Below are 16,535 nucleotides of genomic sequence, written 5' to 3' on the forward strand. Positions count from 1 at the left end.
TGGAGAACAGGTCCAGTGAGGAGCAGCTGTTCAGCCCAGAGAAAGTGACTAAGGGGAGTCCTAGCTCTCTACAACTTCCCTGAAAGGAGGTTGGAGCCAGGTGGGAGTGGGTCTCTTTTCTCAGGGAATAAGTCAGGAGGATATAGCCTCAGATTGCACCAGGGGAGATTTAGGTTAGACATGAGGAACAATTTATTCCCCTTGAGGGTTGTGAAGCCCAGGGCAGTGGTGGAGTCCCCATTCCTTGAGGGGCGGTGAGAGACATGATTTAGTGGTGGACTTGGCAATGTTAAGTAGTGGTTGGTCTTGATGATCTTAAAAGTCCTTCCAACAAAACAAGTCTGATTCTATGACAAAGCTGTCAGTCTTTGGAGCTCAGTTTAGGCAGGAAGAGAAAGCTCTGAGTCCTAGTAAGCAATTATGTTAAATTAATTCTCTAGTTTGTAAACGGGTAACACAACACTTGCATGTTTTGGAAAGGTTGAGGAGCTTTTCCAGCAGCTTTATCTTTTAATTAAAAATCAAGGTATGGAGGGAAGATAAATGTGATCACCCTCAGCAGTGCTTGGGTCTGTATCTAAGTAGGTTATGTTTACTGTTCCTTATTAGCTCTGAAGCTCCAGCTGACTGGTTCCTGCTGTCTCCCATAATAGTCTTTCTTGGTTTGTTTTGCAGAAGATTGATTAAATCAGGCAGGGGTGTACACTGAGCGAGCAGGGACAACACAATTCTCTTACCTTTGACAAACTAGGTCAGCAGATGAGACCTCAAAGTCCGTGTCATGGAAATTTCTCGTTGCTGGAAGTATTTAAGACCTGGCTGGATGAGGCCTTGACCAGCCTGGTCTAGTGGTGAGGTGTCCCTACCCATGTCATGGAAGCTTTGAACTACATGATCCTGAACGTCCCTTCTACCCCAAACCATTCTGTGATTCTACGATGATTTGTTCTGCTGTAGCCTTCTTGCATCAGTTCATCTGAACTCCTCTGAAACTGGCTGGAAAGCCTGGGTGACACCACACAGTTATGAGTAGAATTGGGAACTACTGTCAAAGCAAGTCAAGACTGCCTTTGGAGGAGCTTGTTGTTGTGACCTGAGGTGGTCTTGGTGCCACCAGCCAAGTGGGCCAACAGATTCTCAGTAATTTTTGTGGAGCAAATCTGATTACTGTAATTACGGCAGAGTTTAGCGCTCATGCAAAACTAAGTCTGTGGAAGAAAAAAACCCTGGCCACCTAAGGCTGCAAAACAAGGAAAAACAGGATTAAGATGAATTAGTGCAGGTCAGTTCCCTTGTTTTGCCCATGTGGAAAGCAGGTACATGTGATAGAGAAAAACAAATTTTCTTTTTGGCTTCCCAAGGAAATGGGACACAGTGCAGTGCTGGGCCCAGAGCCTAGGCACATGTTGCTCTCTGCTCATGTTTCCTCACCTTCCACACAGCTTTCTAAACTGTTGGAAATTACCTGTGGTCATTTTGGCTTCTCAAAAATGAATACAAATTGTCCCGAGTCTGAAATCCCAGAATTCCAGCATGGTGCAGGTTGGAAGGGACCCCTGGAGATCATCCAGTTTAACCCCTCTGCTGAAGCAGGGACACCCACAGCACCTTGTCCAGGGTCACAATCTCCAGATGGGTTTGGAATCTCTCCAGAGAAGGAGACTCCACAACCTCTCTGGGCAGCCTGCTCCAGGGCTCCAGCACCCTCACAACAAACAAGTTTCTCCTCCTGTTCAGATGGAACCTTCTGGGTTTCAGTTTGTGGCCATCACCCCTTTTCCTGTCCCTGGACACTGCAGACAAGAATCTGGCCCCATCCTCTTTTTCACCACCCTTTAGCTCTTGCTGACCATTGAGAAGATCCCTTCTCAGGCAGCTCTTCTCCAGGCCCAAAAGCCCCAGGTCTCTCAGTCTTTCCTCTGGATTCTCTCCAGTAGTTTCCTGTCTCTCTTGAACTGGGGGGCCCAGCACTGCACCCAGGATTCCAGATGTGGCCTCCCTATGGCAGAGAACCTCACGGTGAGGCTGAGCACCAGGTTGTCCTTCAGTACAGCAACAAATTATTGAGAAATCAATACAGTTTGATGTGAAAAATGATACATTTGCAATAAAATAAAGGAGCTGCTTATGTTTTGAAGAGGAAACCACTTCAGAAAGCTGAATTCCAATCCCTTGACTTGTCTTGTACATTTTGTGTTTGGTTTGTAGGTGCTGGAGGGCTTCGCCGGACGCCTCATTAAAATAGGAGTTCTAGCAAGACGAGATGTTCCCAGCCTGACAAAGTACCAGATCATTCTAGCCCGAGATCAGTACAGGAAGAACCCTTCCTCTCAAAACCTGGTAAATCCTTCATTTCAGAGTGAATAAACAACAATCCCCCTAGCATGCGCATTTTCCTGACTCATTTTAAGTGAGATCTCCTTTCTAATGTTCCCTTTTTAGCCCTGGAATAAACTCAGCCTTCTTGTTCCCCAATTTTTGATGCTAATATAAGAAAGCTAAGGCAAAGATGAAGCCTTCACTTCATTTTAAGCTTAACAAAGCCTTATCTTTGGAAAGGGATTTTCCAGGCTCCCTTTTCCAGACTCTAGTTGTTTTGAGGACTTAGCTTGTAGTTACTGACTGCCAAGTTTACACTTTCCACCTCACAACTCCTTGCCTGCTCCTCATTCTCTGTCAATTGTCATTCACTCTTCCCATTTCGTAACCTTAAAGAATATTACCTAAAAAATGAGAGAAAAATAACCCTGTGTACCTTCTAAAAGAACATTGGGAAACAGCACTCACAGAAGATAAGCCAACGTTTCTGGCTTTAATTTTGTAGCCTGGTTCAGCGTGCCAGAAATGTCCTGTTTTGCCACATGATAGATGGCTCAGCTGCCAGATGTTGAATCTTGCTGCATCAGAAAGTAATGAGCTGATCTTGGAAGATAATTCAGGTGTTTGGAGATCCTTTTGGAAGTGGAAAAATAAATCACAGCATCTTGGGTTGGAAGGGACCTCAAAGATCATCTGGCCCAAGCTTTCCTGGGAAGAGTACAGATGGTTCAGCACTCTGTCCAGCTGAATCTTCAAGGTGTCCAATGCTGGGAACTGCACTACTTCCCATGGGAAATTATTCCAGTGGCTGATTGTCCTTGTGAAAAAAATTCCCTCCAGTGAAGCTTCTTTACAGTGAGAATGGTGAGACACTGGAACAAATTGCCAGGGAGGCTGTGGATGTCCCCACCCTGTCGGTGTTCAAGGCCAGGTAGGACTTTGAGCAACCTGCTCTTATGGGAGGTGTCCCTGACCATGACAGGGTTTTGGAACTAGGTGATTTTTAAGGTCTCTTCCAACCCAAACCATTCTGTGAATTAACTTGATTCCAGACTGCATTGCTAGACCTTAGTTTGTGCTTTGGCTCAGCTTCTCCAATGTCAGTCAGAGTTGCATTATGCCTCCTGATGGACTTCCTGCCCAGCTGAGCCTATTCTGTTTTCCCAGGGAATACACCAAGGTGTGATTGAGGGAGATTTTGCACTTTGTATCAGTTTGTATCATGGTTACGAGCTGCTGCTGCAGATGGGACTGCGGTCATTGTTTATCTACCTCTGTGGAATTATGGATGGATCAAAAGGTGAGGTGCCTTCAGAAACATCTTTCCTTTCTGTCTCCACCACACCTTGTTTCATTTTCCTCATCTGCATAGCTTGTTCTGCACAAAAATGCTATTTTCTTCCTCTTCATCCCTACGAGAAATGTGTTTCCATCATGTTAAAGGATTTAGGACAGCAAGTGTGGTTGTGTAGCAGCAGCTCTCAGAAGATTAAGATGCATGGAGAGCTTAGAGTAAATGGCATTAATATCTCTGGAGAGACAGGTGCTGGAATGATTTGGGTTGCAAAAGACCTTTAAGATCGTCCAGTCCAGCCATTCTCTAACTACCAAGGATGGTGCTAAAGCGTGTCCCTCGACACTGCATCTCTGCCTCTTCGAAACCTCTCCAGGGATGGGGAGTCAACCACCTCCCTGGGCACCCTGCTCCAGTTTTTGAGAACCCTTTCAGTGAAGAATTTTCTTCTAATGTTCAACCTAAACCTCCCTTGGTGTAACTAGAGGCCACTTCCTCTCATCCTATCATAATAAACATTGAACAATTTAGACTGAGAAATTGTAGAGCAGTTTCTTCCCCTACAGACAAACTGATGTGTTCTTGAGTTTGAAGCTGATGTATGCAACAGTTTTAGGGCTCTTTGCCAGCAGATGACAGGTTTAGACCCATCACATTAGAATTCTTATTCCAGCTGTGCAATATCTTCCATGCAGCAAACAAACCAGAAAGTTCATGTTGCCTTTCTTTGTTCTCACATTCTCAAAAGCACCAGTAAATGTTAGGTAGTGACCTGTTGGAAATGAGCTCTGGGGAGAAGGGCCTACTAGTGCTGGGAGTTGGTCTCTTCTCTCAAGCAACCAGCACCAGAACAAGAGGACACAGTCTTAAGCTGTGCCAGGGGAAGTTTAGGCTGGAGATGAGGAGAAAGTTCTTCGCAGAGAGAGTTGTTAGCCATTGGAATGTGCTGCCCAGGGAGGTGGTGGAGTCACCATCCCTCGAGGTGTTCAAGAGGGGATTGGACGTGGCACTTAGTGCCATGGTATAGCCATGTGGTCTGTGGTGACAGGTTGGACTTGATGATCTTTGAGGTCTCTTCCAACCTTGGTGATACTGTGATACAGTAGACAACAAGTTCCCCAGGAGCCAGCAATGTGCCCTTGTGGCCCAGAAGGCAAATGGTCTCCTGGGGTGCATGAAGACTTATGGCCAGCAGGTCAAGGGAGGTTCTCCTACCCCTCTACTCTGCCCTGGTGATGCCACAGGTGGAGGACTGGGTCCGGTTCTGGACTCCACAGTTCAAGAAAGATGGGGAACTACTGGAAAGAGTCCAATGGGGGCTTCAAAGATGCTGAGGGGCCTGGAGCATCTCTGTGAGAAGGAAAGGCTGAGAGCCCTGGGACTGTTGAGCTTGGAGAGGAGCAGCCTTAGAGGGGATCTGATCAATGCTGAGCTAGAGCTAAGGGGGTGAGGCATCTCCTACCTCTCTGGGCCAGGCTGTCACCACCCTCATGGTCAAATCTCCCTCTTTTTAGTTCAAACCATCACCCCTTGTCCTGTCACAAGCTAAAAAAGCTTCTGTTTGGATAGTGGGAATGACTTTTACTCCAGAGATGAAATACTGAAGTATTTCAACTTCTCACAAAGGTTTAACCCGTACGAAGAATGAGCTTGGTCGCAGCGAGGACTTCATGAAGCTCTATCAGCAGCTCACAGACATGTTTGCAGACACATCTCTGCCTTCAGGGGATGGAAGGGTTCACAGGGGTAAAACAGGTCAGTATTTCTTTCTTTCTTTTTCTTTCTTTCTCTCTTTCTGTATGTATGTATGTACGTACCTTCTCTCAGTGGCTTTAGCTGCCTTCAAGTTTCCTGTGTTTGAAGTTGTTAATTTGATTTCAAATGAACAATGACCGTAGAAATTCCAACCGAAAGATTGCAAACTAACTGTTACAGCCACAGTGTCTTACAGTGTGGCTGTAACAAAAGTAACACCACTTCTTCAAAACCTGATTTTTTTGTCTTCCATTTCAAATAATTAGTTACTGATTTGAGGTGACTGCAGTTAGAACTAGGGCCAGGAATTCGTGTGTCTTGACTCAGAACTATGAAGGGAAGAAAGGCAATTCCCTAAATGTTCTTCCTTGTTGTAGGTTTCCTTACCTCTTAATTTCCTTTTCAGTGTTTGAAAATAAAAAGGGATTTATCTACAGCCATCCAAAATTAAGGAAATTGGAAGAAATTGTAGTAGAGCACTTCAAATCCTGGAACAAGAAATGTTCTGGTAAGTAGCAAGAACTGAGAGATAAAATGTCTCAACAGCTGAACCTGTGGATGAAAAGAAATACCCAGCTGAATTATTTACAAAGTTCTTCAAGTCTTTATTTTATTGTTCATAGGTTCATAAAATGATTTGGTTTGGAAGGGACCTTAAAGATTGTCTAGTTCCAACCCCTCCTGCCATGAGCAAGGATACCTTGCACTAGAGCAGATTGTTCAAGATCTCATCCAAACTGACCTGGAACACCTCCAGTGAGGGGGAATCCATGGCCTCCCTGGGCAGCCTCCATGTGTGCCTGTGCCTCTTCTCTATGGAAAGGTCCTCTTTAGAAGAACTAAACCATCATTTCTCTTTAAGAAAAAACATTCTGTAGGTTATCATTATTGATGTAGTAAGCACCAGCTTGTATCTCCTGAGGTTATCACAGACTGGTTTGGGTGGGAAGGGACCTTAAAAGGTCATCCAGTCCAACACTCCTGCAGTCAGCAGGGACATCTGCAACTGGAGCAGGTTCCTTAGAGACGCAAACAACATGACTTGGGATGGTTCCAGGGATGAGGCATCTACCACCTCTGTCTCTCACCATCCTCAATGTCAAACACTTCTCCCTTCTTTCCAGTCTGAATCTCCCTCTTTTAGTTCAAACCATCACCTCTTGTCCCGTCAGAACAGGCCCTGCTCAAAGTCTATCCTGAGCTTTCTGCTCACCACTTGAAGAACTGAATGGTCACCGGAGGGTCTCCCTGGAGCCTTCTCTTCTCTAGGCTGAACAACTCCAATTATCTCAGCCTGAAAAATTAAAAAACTCTAGGAGAATCTGTTCCATGATCTTCCCCAGATCCTTTTTTCTCTACCTTGTTTGAAACTGGGTGCAGTGTTTCACTTCTTTCAGTCACCAGAGGTTTCCCCTGCCTGCCAGGAGTTTCAAACATCACAAAGAGTGACCTGGTGACTCCATCAGCCACTTCCCTCAGGACTCTGGGATGCATCTCACCAGGTTCTATAGACTTCATAGATTCACAGAATGGTTTGGGCTGGAAGGGACCTTAGAGATCATCTAATTCCAACCCCCTGCTACCATGGGCAGGGACACTTTTGCACTAGACCAGGTTGTTCAAGGCCCCATCTAACTTGGCCTTGACGACCTCCAGGGAGGGAGCGTTGACAACCTTCCTGGGCAACCTCTTCCACCACCTTCACCACTTCTGTGTGTTCAAATTCCTTAGGTGGTCACCAAGCTGATCTTCACTTACAGAAAGAGGAGCTTACTTTCCTGGTCCTCATTTTGTGATCTAGCTTTGCATCTCCAACCCAATCACACCAAGCGGTAGGCAGGAATATTAAGACACTATAAATTTCTTTATTTGATTATTATTCACTGTGACACAGCCATCTGTGATGGGACCTTTCCAGTCATAGCCCAGAACCTGTATTTCCATCCTTAATCCCTCTTTCTTGGAGGTAGACTTTAAACTCAGACCTGGACAAGCAGCTACATGCTGAATTTTGGGGTTGGACTCTGCACACACCCTTGTCCTGATTTATTCCTCCTCCAGATAAGGATTTGCCATGAATCTGTCAATAAAACCTTGAGTACTTATTAAGATTCTGAGCTCCATCAGAAGGCTCTGAAATAAAAACCTAACCCATTCTGTGAGCAGTGGAGAACATGTTCAGCTTGTGTCAAGGTCTCATGCAAGAGGGATCTCTAGGGGATAAAAGCAAACAGAAGCCAACAAACCTCCAGAACTTTATTTTGTTGAGTTCTGCAGTATTGAACTATTCTGAGTCATCGTTTGCTGCGTTCATGCCTAGCTGAACTAGATGATCAATCTAAAGTTCAAGCAAGTGCTTCTGCAAAGTATTGTCCTCAAAAAGCCCTACCTTTGAGACAGAGGATGACTAACCTAAGTCATAAGCTACCTCAGGAACAATACCAACTCTTCTCCATTGTCTGAGGACTTGTGCTAAATTGTCTGGGCAAACTCTGAACCATTTCTAACCAGCTGATCAACCAGGTTAGGTCTGAGCTTCCTGGCTGTGTAGCTATTGCCCCTGCTCTTACACAGAATCCCAGCATGGTAGGAGTTGGAAAGGACCTCTTGCCTGAGGGAACTGGGGTTGTTCACCCTGGGGAAAAGGAGGTTGAGGGCAGACATTCTGGCTCTCTACAACTCCCTGAAAAGAGGTTGGAGCCAGGTGCTTGGTTTCTTTGTCCGTGCAACAAGTGACAGGACAAGAGGAAGTGGTCTCAAATTGCCCCAGGGGAGGATTAGGTTGGACATTAGAAGAACCTTCTTCACTGAAGGGGTTCTCAAAGTCTGGAACAGGCTGGCCAGGGAGGTGGCTGAATCCCCATCTCTGAAGGTGTTTAAAAGATGCAGAGATGTGCTGAGGGCCATTGTTTAACATCAGCCTTGGTAGAGTTAGAGGATGGTTGGACTGGATGATCTTAAAGGTCTGTTCTGACTGAAATGATTCTGTGATCTAGTTTGGGTCACCCCAAGCAGCTTGCCTAGGATCACAAGGTCCAAGTAGGTCTTCAGAGAAGAGACTCCACACCATCCCTGGGCAGCCTGCTCAAGGGCTCTGAACCCTCAAAATCAAGAACTTCCTCCTCATGGGACCTTCTGGGTTCCAGTTTGTGCCCAGTGCCCCTTGTCCTGTCATTGGGCACCACTGACAAGAGAGTGAGCCCACTTAAGTGAGATGAGATCTATGAGTGTGAACCTTGCAGGGTGGACTTCTCCTTATCTTTTATTAGTAAGTAGTCAGTTGGTAATAAAAATGCTTTCTTGGCTCTTTCACATCAGATCAGGTGAGGACAGAAAGCACGTCTGTGGTTGCTGTGGATACCAGGGTGATGATCTTCTCCTCCTTTCGAGACAGTGTACAAGAGATTGCAGAAATGCTCTCCAGACTCAGTCCAGTCGTCAGAGTGATGACGTTTGTGGGCCACTCCACAGGGAAGAGCACAAAAGGCTTCACACAGAAGGAGCAACTTGAGGTAAAGAAAGATGTGGCTTAGGGAGGAGTGGTGATGGGCACCAGTTGTGAAAATAACCACAGGAGAGCTGAGAGACAACGACTGAACTTTGAAGTGTTTTCAGTAAACTCTTGCAGGTCAGGTGCTTTCACAGCATCCCAGCATGGTGGGGGTTAGAAGGGACCTCTGGATATCATCCAGTCCAACCCCCCATACTAAAGCAGGGTCACCCACAGCAGCTTGCCCAGGATCACAATGTCTAGCTGGGTTTGGAATCTCTCCAGTGATGTGGTGTTTGATCATGAGGTAATAGTTGACAAATTCATAGAGATTAAATTTTGTGTTTTTAATATCAAAGAATCATAGAATTGTTTGGGCTGGAAAAGCCCCCTAAGATCATCAAGTCCAACCGTCAACCCAGCACCACCATGTCCCCACGTGCCATGTCCATATGTTTTGTGAACAGCTCCACAGATGGTGACTCCACCAACTCCCTGGGCAGCCTGTTCCAATGCCTGACCACTCTTGCAGGAAAGGAATTCTTCCCTGTGTCCAACCTAAAACTACCCGGGAACAATTTCAGGCTGTTTCCTGTCATTCTATCACCTGATATCAGGGAGAAGAAACTGACCCCCACCTGGCTCAAACCTCTTTTCAGGGAATTGTAAAGAGCCAGAAGGTCTCCTCTCAGCCTCATCTTCTCCAGGATGACCAACCCCAGTTCCCTCAGCTGCTCCTCACCAGACCTGTTCTCCAGACTCATCACCAGCTTCATTGCACTTTTCTAGACCTGCTCTAGCCTCTCAATGTCCATCTTGTAGTGATGGGCCCTAAACTGAAGCCAATGCTGTGGCTTTAGCAATGCCCAGTACAGAGGGCAAATCACTTCCCTACAGAGGGCAAATCATTTCCCTACAGCCACGCTGTTGCTGGTCCAAGCCAGGATGCTTGTGGCCTTCTTTGCCACCTGGGCACACACTGGTTCATATTCAGGTGCTGTAACCAACACCCCCAGGTCCTTTTCTGCTGGGCAGTTTCCAGCTACTCTGCCTCAAGCCTGGAGCATTCATGGGGTTGTTGTGACCCAAATGCAGGACCCAGTAATTGGCCTTGTTCAGCCTCACCCCATTGTCTTCAGCCCTTGGATCCAGGCTGGCCAGATACATGAATTTCCTCTGGCTCTGTCTCGAAAGCTGCCCAGTGTGTCTGAGGAGCCTGCTGGCTACCCTGCTCAGTCTGCCTTTAATCGTTTATTCAGGTGGTAAAACGCTTCCGGGAGGGTGGATATAACACCCTGGTCTCTACCTGTGTTGGAGAAGAAGGCTTGGACATTGGAGAAGTTGATCTCATCATCTGCTTTGATGCCCAGAAGAGCCCAATTCGCCTGGTGCAGAGGATGGGGCGGACGGGGCGCAGGCGGCAGGGCAGGATTGTCGTCATCCTGGCTGAGGGGCGTGAGGAACGAGTGAGTCTGGGGCTACTTCTGCCTGGGGAAGCAAAATGGCTTTCCTGGGCTATTCCTTCAACCTAGGTGCTGTGCAGTTAAAACCAGAGCATCCCTGAATGCCTGACCGTGTCTGAACTGTCCCTGCAGCACCTCTGCTGTGAGTTGGGGTTGTTCAGCCTGGAAAAGAGAAGGCTCCAGGTGGCCTTCAGGCTTCTGGTGGCTTTCCAGTAGCTGAAGGGGGCTATAAGAAAGCTGGGGAGGGACTGCTACAAGGGCTTGCAGCAGTAGAACAAGGGACAACGGTTTGAAACTAGAGCAGGGTAGATTTAGGTTGGACATTAGGAAGAAGTTTTTCACTGTGAGGATGGTGGAACACTTGAATGTGTTGTCCAGGGAGGTGGTAGAGGCCCTGTCCCTAAGGACATTTGGTTTTGATGGGCTCTGAGCAGTATTCCCTAATTGCAGATGTCTCTGCTGACTGCAGGGGCTCTGGACAAGATGTCTTTTAAAGGTCTTGATCAACCCAATTCATTCCATGATTCTTCCCCATGAGTCTGGTGAGGCACTGGAACAGGTTTCCCAGAGAAACCATGGAGGCTCCAAGCTTGGAGATGTTCAAAGCCAGATTGGATAGGTCATTGAGAGGGCCAGTCTAGTAGGAGATGTCCCTGCCCATGGCAAGAGGTTGGAACTAGATGATCTTTAAGGTCCCTTGCAACTGAAATCATTCTAGGATTCTCTACCAAAGAGGAGCAGACAATAATCTGACAATAGCTGTGCCTTCTCAATGTGAAGAGCTCCCAGCCCTTTATCTTGATAACACTGCTTTGATACATGAGGCACAGGACCTGGGAGAGTATTTTGCCCAGGAGCAAGGTGTGGAAGAGCGCAGCGATGTGTCTGTGAGAGCAGGAGAGCTGGAAGCTCCTGGCTCTGAGCTGCTGACGACACTGCGCTCAGAGTAGTGCTTAGTGGTAGCTGGCTTGCGTGTGAGGCCTGAAGAGATCAGCTTAAGGGGAAATCTACTTTTGCTAAATTCATGAACCTCAGCACTCAACTGAGAGCATAATTAATCGTCTCTGAGTGCAGGCTGCCCCTTGGGAAACTCATCTACTAGTGGAAAACTAAAGCCTGAGCTGTAAGCCAGGAGATCTGGTCTTCAGCTGTACCTGCTTACTGCTCAGAGTGATCACAGAATTATGGAGTGGTTTGGAAGGGCTCATGTTATCCACCCAGGGACATCTGTGACTAGAGCAGGTTGCCCAGAGCCACAAACGACCTAGCCTAGGATGGTTCCAGGCATGGGCATCTCCCACCTCTCTGGGCAGCCTGGGCCAGGGTCTCACCACCCTCAGTGTCAAACATTTCTCCCTTCTTTCCAGTCTCAGTCTCCCTCCTGTAGTTCAAACCATCACCTCTTGTCCTGTCACGACAAGCCTGTCTCTGTCTCTCTTCTCAGTCCCTTTAAGCACTGAAATGCCCAACTTCATCCCACAGCAGCTCCATTCCAAAGGCTGATCCAAGGAATCTGGCAGGGCAGGAGTTTGATGGGAGGAGGTGAGACAGTCCCCACTAACACTACAGCTTTGCAGTTTCATCCTGCAGTCCCTCTTAGACTGAGAGGCATTTTTAGGGGGCACATCACTGTTCTGGCTGAAAATTGCTTTTGTTTTGCTGAGTTTGATTACTTAGACTTGGGGAAATCACAGGATCGTTTTGGCTGGAAAAGCCCTTTTAAGATCATCAAGTCCAACCACTCTCTAACTCTGCCAAGCCTGGTGCTAAACCATGCAGCTGTGTTTGTGAGGTTGGTTCTGAGCTGGACCAGGTTTCATGAGAGAGAAGCCTGAGGTTTCTGTAAGTTGTTTGTAAACCCAAGATTTCAGAGTCTGCCTCCTATTTATCTTGATCAATAAATTACTATTGTGACTCTGGTCTAATTTTTTATGGAGTAGGGATCTGAATGAGAGTCCAAAGAATCCTGCCTGAGGTGGGAAAAGCTGCTGTGAAGGGCTGAGAGTTAGAAATGCTAGAAGTCAGTTCTAGTTGTAAAGATTTTCTCATGCTGCTTATGGAGACTAAAAAATGTTAATCACAGAATGCACTGGGCTGGAAGGGACTTTTAGAGCTTATCTAGTCCAACCCACCTGCAGTGAACAGGGACATCTCCAGCCACATCAGGTTGCTCAGAGCCCCATCAAGCCTGACCTTGATTGTCTCTAAGGATGGGGCCTCCAGCACATCTCTGGACAACCTGTTCCTGTGTTTCATTAACCTCACTGGGAAGAACTTCCTTCTAATGTCCTTAATGTCAGAGTCTTCCCCATCACAGAACTTGAAGCTGAGTAATTAATACTCTCATATTAATTACTGCAAATTTGGTTGGTTGATGGTTGGTTTTCTTTTAAATCAAACCAGTCCAAGTTGATTCTAAAGCTTTTGAGAAGACATTTTACTGGGGAAACAAAATGGTAAATGGAGGTCTGGAAAGTTTGATGTTTGGCAGGAATTTGTGAGCCAGGAGAAGGGATCATAGTATCATAGCATCAGTCAGGGTTGGAAGGGACCACAAGGATCATCTAGTTCCAGCCCCCCTGCCACGGGCAGGGACACCCCACACTAGATCAGGCTGCCCAGAGCCTCATCCAGTCTGCTCTTAAACATCTCCAGGGACAGGGCCCCAACCACCTCCCTGGACAACCCATTCCAGGGCTTCACCACTCTCATGGTGAAGAACTTCCTCCTCACATCCAGCCTGAATCTCCCCACCTCCAGCTTCATTCCATTCCCCCTAGTCCTGTCCCTACCCGATATCCTGAGAAGTCCCTCCCCAGCCTTCTTGTAGGCCCCCTTCAGATACTGGAAGGCCACAATTAGCTCAGCTCTAGCTGCTTACTGCTCATAGAATGATCATAAAATCACGGAATGGTTTGGATGGGACCTTTGGAGATCATCTAATCCAAGTACAAGTGTTGGTAGGGGAGCTGTGGGCTGGCGAGTTCAACCAGCTCAATAGGAAGGGCACAGGCTGCCCAGAGCCTCTTCAGCTCATAGATTCATAGAATGGTTTCAGTTTGAAGGGACCATAAAGATCATCTAGTTCCCACCCCCCTGCTGTGGGCAGAGACACCTTCCACTAGACCAGGCTGCTCAAGCCCTCATCCAACCTGGCTTTGAACACCTCCAGCTCCTCTCAGGCCAACTGAGACTCTGGGAAACAGAGGAGCAGGGCACAGTCTCTGTAGCAGCTGATTAACAACTCTCTTGGTAATACAAATTATTTCCTGTAAAAAGACTTTTGGTTTTTGGCCTGTGGTGGAATTAAAAAGATATTTCTTGGGATATCTGTGGGGCACTTTGAGCTGTTAACCTCTTCCAGTTTCCTTCAGAGAGCATCTTGTTGCGCCCTTCTCTCTAATCCTGCCTTTCAAAGGCCATCTCTTTCCAAAGGTGATGGCTGCCATGCTGTCAGACACAGAGCACAGTCTCTGTGGATGATCTGTCCCACAGACTCACAGAACTCTATTAGAAAAAGAGCTACTTGAGGAGGGGGCAGTTTTGAAGGGGGCACCAGTTTCTTCCTTTAGTCCCTCCATCTTTGTCTTGGTTTCTCAGTTGTGCAATCCAACTGGAGTATAATTAAAAGGACTTGGAGCATGGATGGCATTCACTAATAATCTTGGGCCTTATTTTTTTCCCTTGACCTCCTTTCTTTGTTGCTGCTGTAATCTAATTTGCATCACCCTGGTATCTATTGCAGACTGCAAACTGCCCCAGGCAAGGGCTGTGCTGCTTTGCCTCTCAGGTGCTGTGCCCACTTTTAATCTGGTTAGAGAGTGCACAAAGCTGTGCTTGAGTTTGTCATCTGGGATGTTTGCAGCTTAAAGAACAATCACTGCTGTTTGCTAATTCCCTTTTCCTAACCTCCCTTTTTACTAGGCTCCCCTTGCCCTCCCCCTTTCTTGTCCCCTTGCCCTCCCCCTTTCTTCTCTTCTGTTTGTCTTCCTTTCTTCCCTTCATCCTCATTCCATTTCCTATGGATGTTTTGCCTGCACACAAACCCATGATAAATCAAACATAACTTCACTTAGGTATTTTCAGATGGAAGCTCTTTGCAAAAGAAAGCACAAATAATTTAGTAGCTGTGTTTTCTGTTGTTCATCATCACATATCTAACCTAACTTGCTGCTTCCCTGTATTCATCTGTGTCCTTCTGTTGCTTTCTCTTCTCTGCATTCTGACATAATGAACTTGCAGTTCAAGAATAAGCAGCTGTCCCTGAACTCATGGGTTGGGAAGGGGCTCTGGAGATCATCCAGTCCAAGCCTCCTGCTAAAGCAGGGGCACCCACAGCAGCTTGCCCAGGATCACAATGGCCAGGTGGCTTTGGAATCTCTCCAGAGAAAAAGACTCCACAACCTCTCTGGGCAGCCTGCTCCAGGGCTCCAGCACCCTCACACCGAACAAGTTTCTCCTTCTCTTCAGATGGAACCTCCTGGGTTCCAGTTTGTGCCCTTGTCCTGTCCCTGGCCACCACTGACAAGAGAGTCTGGCCCCATCCTCTTGCCCTCCACAGGTCTTTTAGCTCTTGCTGAGCATTGGTCAGATCCCCACTCAGGCTGCTCTTCTCCAAGCTGAACAGCCTCAGATCTCTCAGCTTTCCCTCCTCACAGAAATACTCCAGGCCCCTCAATAGGTTGTGTTGACCCCTAGGTAAGGTATACCTCACTGATAATATTCTCAGAAGAGGGAATATGGATGGGGCTGTGGGCCTTACATCACATTTTGGTTTAGTTTTGTTTGTAGAAAAGCATTGTGGAAAATGAACCCAAACCCCCACCAACTAAACTAAACAAAAAACATCTTGATGACAGAACATAAAATAATGAGAAGCCACTCGGACCCTCAAGTGTTGTTTTGATGAAGGCCTGTGAAAAAACAACCCCCCATATCTGATTTCTCTTCTTGTTTGCAGACATACAACCAAAGCCAGGTGAACAAGAGGAGCATCCACAAAGCTATTTCAGGAAACAAAATGCTTCACTTCTACCAGCACAGCCCACGGATGATTCCAGAGGGCATAAATCCAAAGCTGCACAAAATGTTTATCACTGCTGAAAAACATGAACCTAGCAGCTCCAGAATGCTTTCCAATGAGAAAAGATCCAGCTCCCTCCAGCACAAATCTCTCTTTTCCTGTGTCACTGGTAAGAGGATTATGATGTTGCTCTAAGCACTGTCTAAGCTGCTATCTCATGTTATGGTGTTGAGTCCTATCAAAGCAGTGCACTCTTATGAGTTTGGGGGCTACCTGAATGTCTTCTCCATCAGCTGCAGCCTTTGGGCTGTGACACTGCCTGCTGCTTTCTTTCCTCATCTTTAACATCCTCAGAGCATAGCTCTGTCCTTAAATACCCATGCTTCAAACAAACATTTGCTTCATCTGTCTCTATGGAGCTTCTTTTTATCCTCTCCCTTCTTTCTTCCTTCTCTCCTCTCCCTTCTTTCTTCCTTCCCTCCTCTCCCTTCTTTCTTCCTTCCCTCCTCTCCCTTCTTTCTTCCTTCCCTCCTCTCCCTTCTTTCTTCCTTCCCTCCTCTCCCTTCTTTCTTCCTTCCCTCCTCTCCCTTCTTTCTTCCTTCCCTCCTCTCCCTTCTTTCTTCCTTCCCTCCTCTCCCTTCTTTCTTCCTTCCCTCCTCTCCCTTCTTTCTTCCTTCCCTCCTCTCCCTTCTTTCTTCCTTCCCTCCTCTCCCTTCTTTCTTCCTTCCCTCCTCTCCCTTCTTTCTTCCTTCCCTCCTCTCCCTTCTTTCTTCCTTCCCTCCTCTCCTCTCCTCTCCCTTCTTTCTTCCTTCCCTCCTCTCCTCTCCTCTCCCTTCTTTCTTCCTTCCCTCCTCTCCTCTCCTCTCCCTTCTTTCTTCCTTCCCTCCTCTCCTCTCCTCTCCCTTCTTTCTTCCTTCCCTCCTCTCCCTTCTTTCTTCCTTCCCTCCTCTCCCTTCTTTCTTCCTTCCCTCCTCTCCCTTCTTTCTTCCTTCCCTCCTCTCCCTTCTTTCTTCCTTCCCTCCTCTCCCTTCTTTCTTCCTTCCCTCCTCTCCCTTCTTTCTTCCTTCCCTCCTCTCCCTTCTTTCTTCCTTCCCTCCTCTCCCTTCTTTCTTCCTTCCCTCCTCTCCCTTCTTTCTTCCTTCCCTCCTCTCCTCTCCTCTCCCTTCTTTCTTCCTTCCCTCCTCTCCTCTC

The 16,535-nt window shown here is 47.1% G+C and overlaps 1 protein-coding gene across 4 annotated transcripts in view; it reads left to right on the forward strand.

Moving 5' to 3' along the window:
* LOC137456753 (Fanconi anemia group M protein-like) overlaps positions 1-16,535 on the forward strand; it is a 76,391-nt gene that overhangs the window by 25,838 nt on the left and 34,018 nt on the right. For 2 of the 4 annotated variants that reach the window (XM_068168348.1, XM_068168349.1), the window contains 7 exons: positions 2,209-2,340; positions 3,487-3,619; positions 5,240-5,368; positions 5,775-5,876; positions 8,687-8,880; positions 10,118-10,324; positions 15,282-15,513. In XM_068168348.1, the coding sequence (XP_068024449.1) occupies positions 2,209-2,340; positions 3,487-3,619; positions 5,240-5,368; positions 5,775-5,876; positions 8,687-8,880; positions 10,118-10,324; positions 15,282-15,513 (1,129 nt within the window). The remainder of the gene's footprint in view (positions 1-2,208; positions 2,341-3,486; positions 3,620-5,239; positions 5,369-5,774; positions 5,877-8,686; positions 8,881-10,117; positions 10,325-15,281; positions 15,514-16,535) is intronic. The other 2 variants (XM_068168350.1, XM_068168351.1) reach the window with 2 other exon arrangements.

Source organism: Melanerpes formicivorus, unplaced genomic scaffold, assembly GCF_026170545.1.
Source record: "Melanerpes formicivorus ecotype bairdi unplaced genomic scaffold, bMelFor1.0.p_v2 SCAF_136, whole genome shotgun sequence".
NCBI classification, from domain to species: domain Eukaryota; kingdom Metazoa; phylum Chordata; class Aves; order Piciformes; family Picidae; genus Melanerpes; species Melanerpes formicivorus.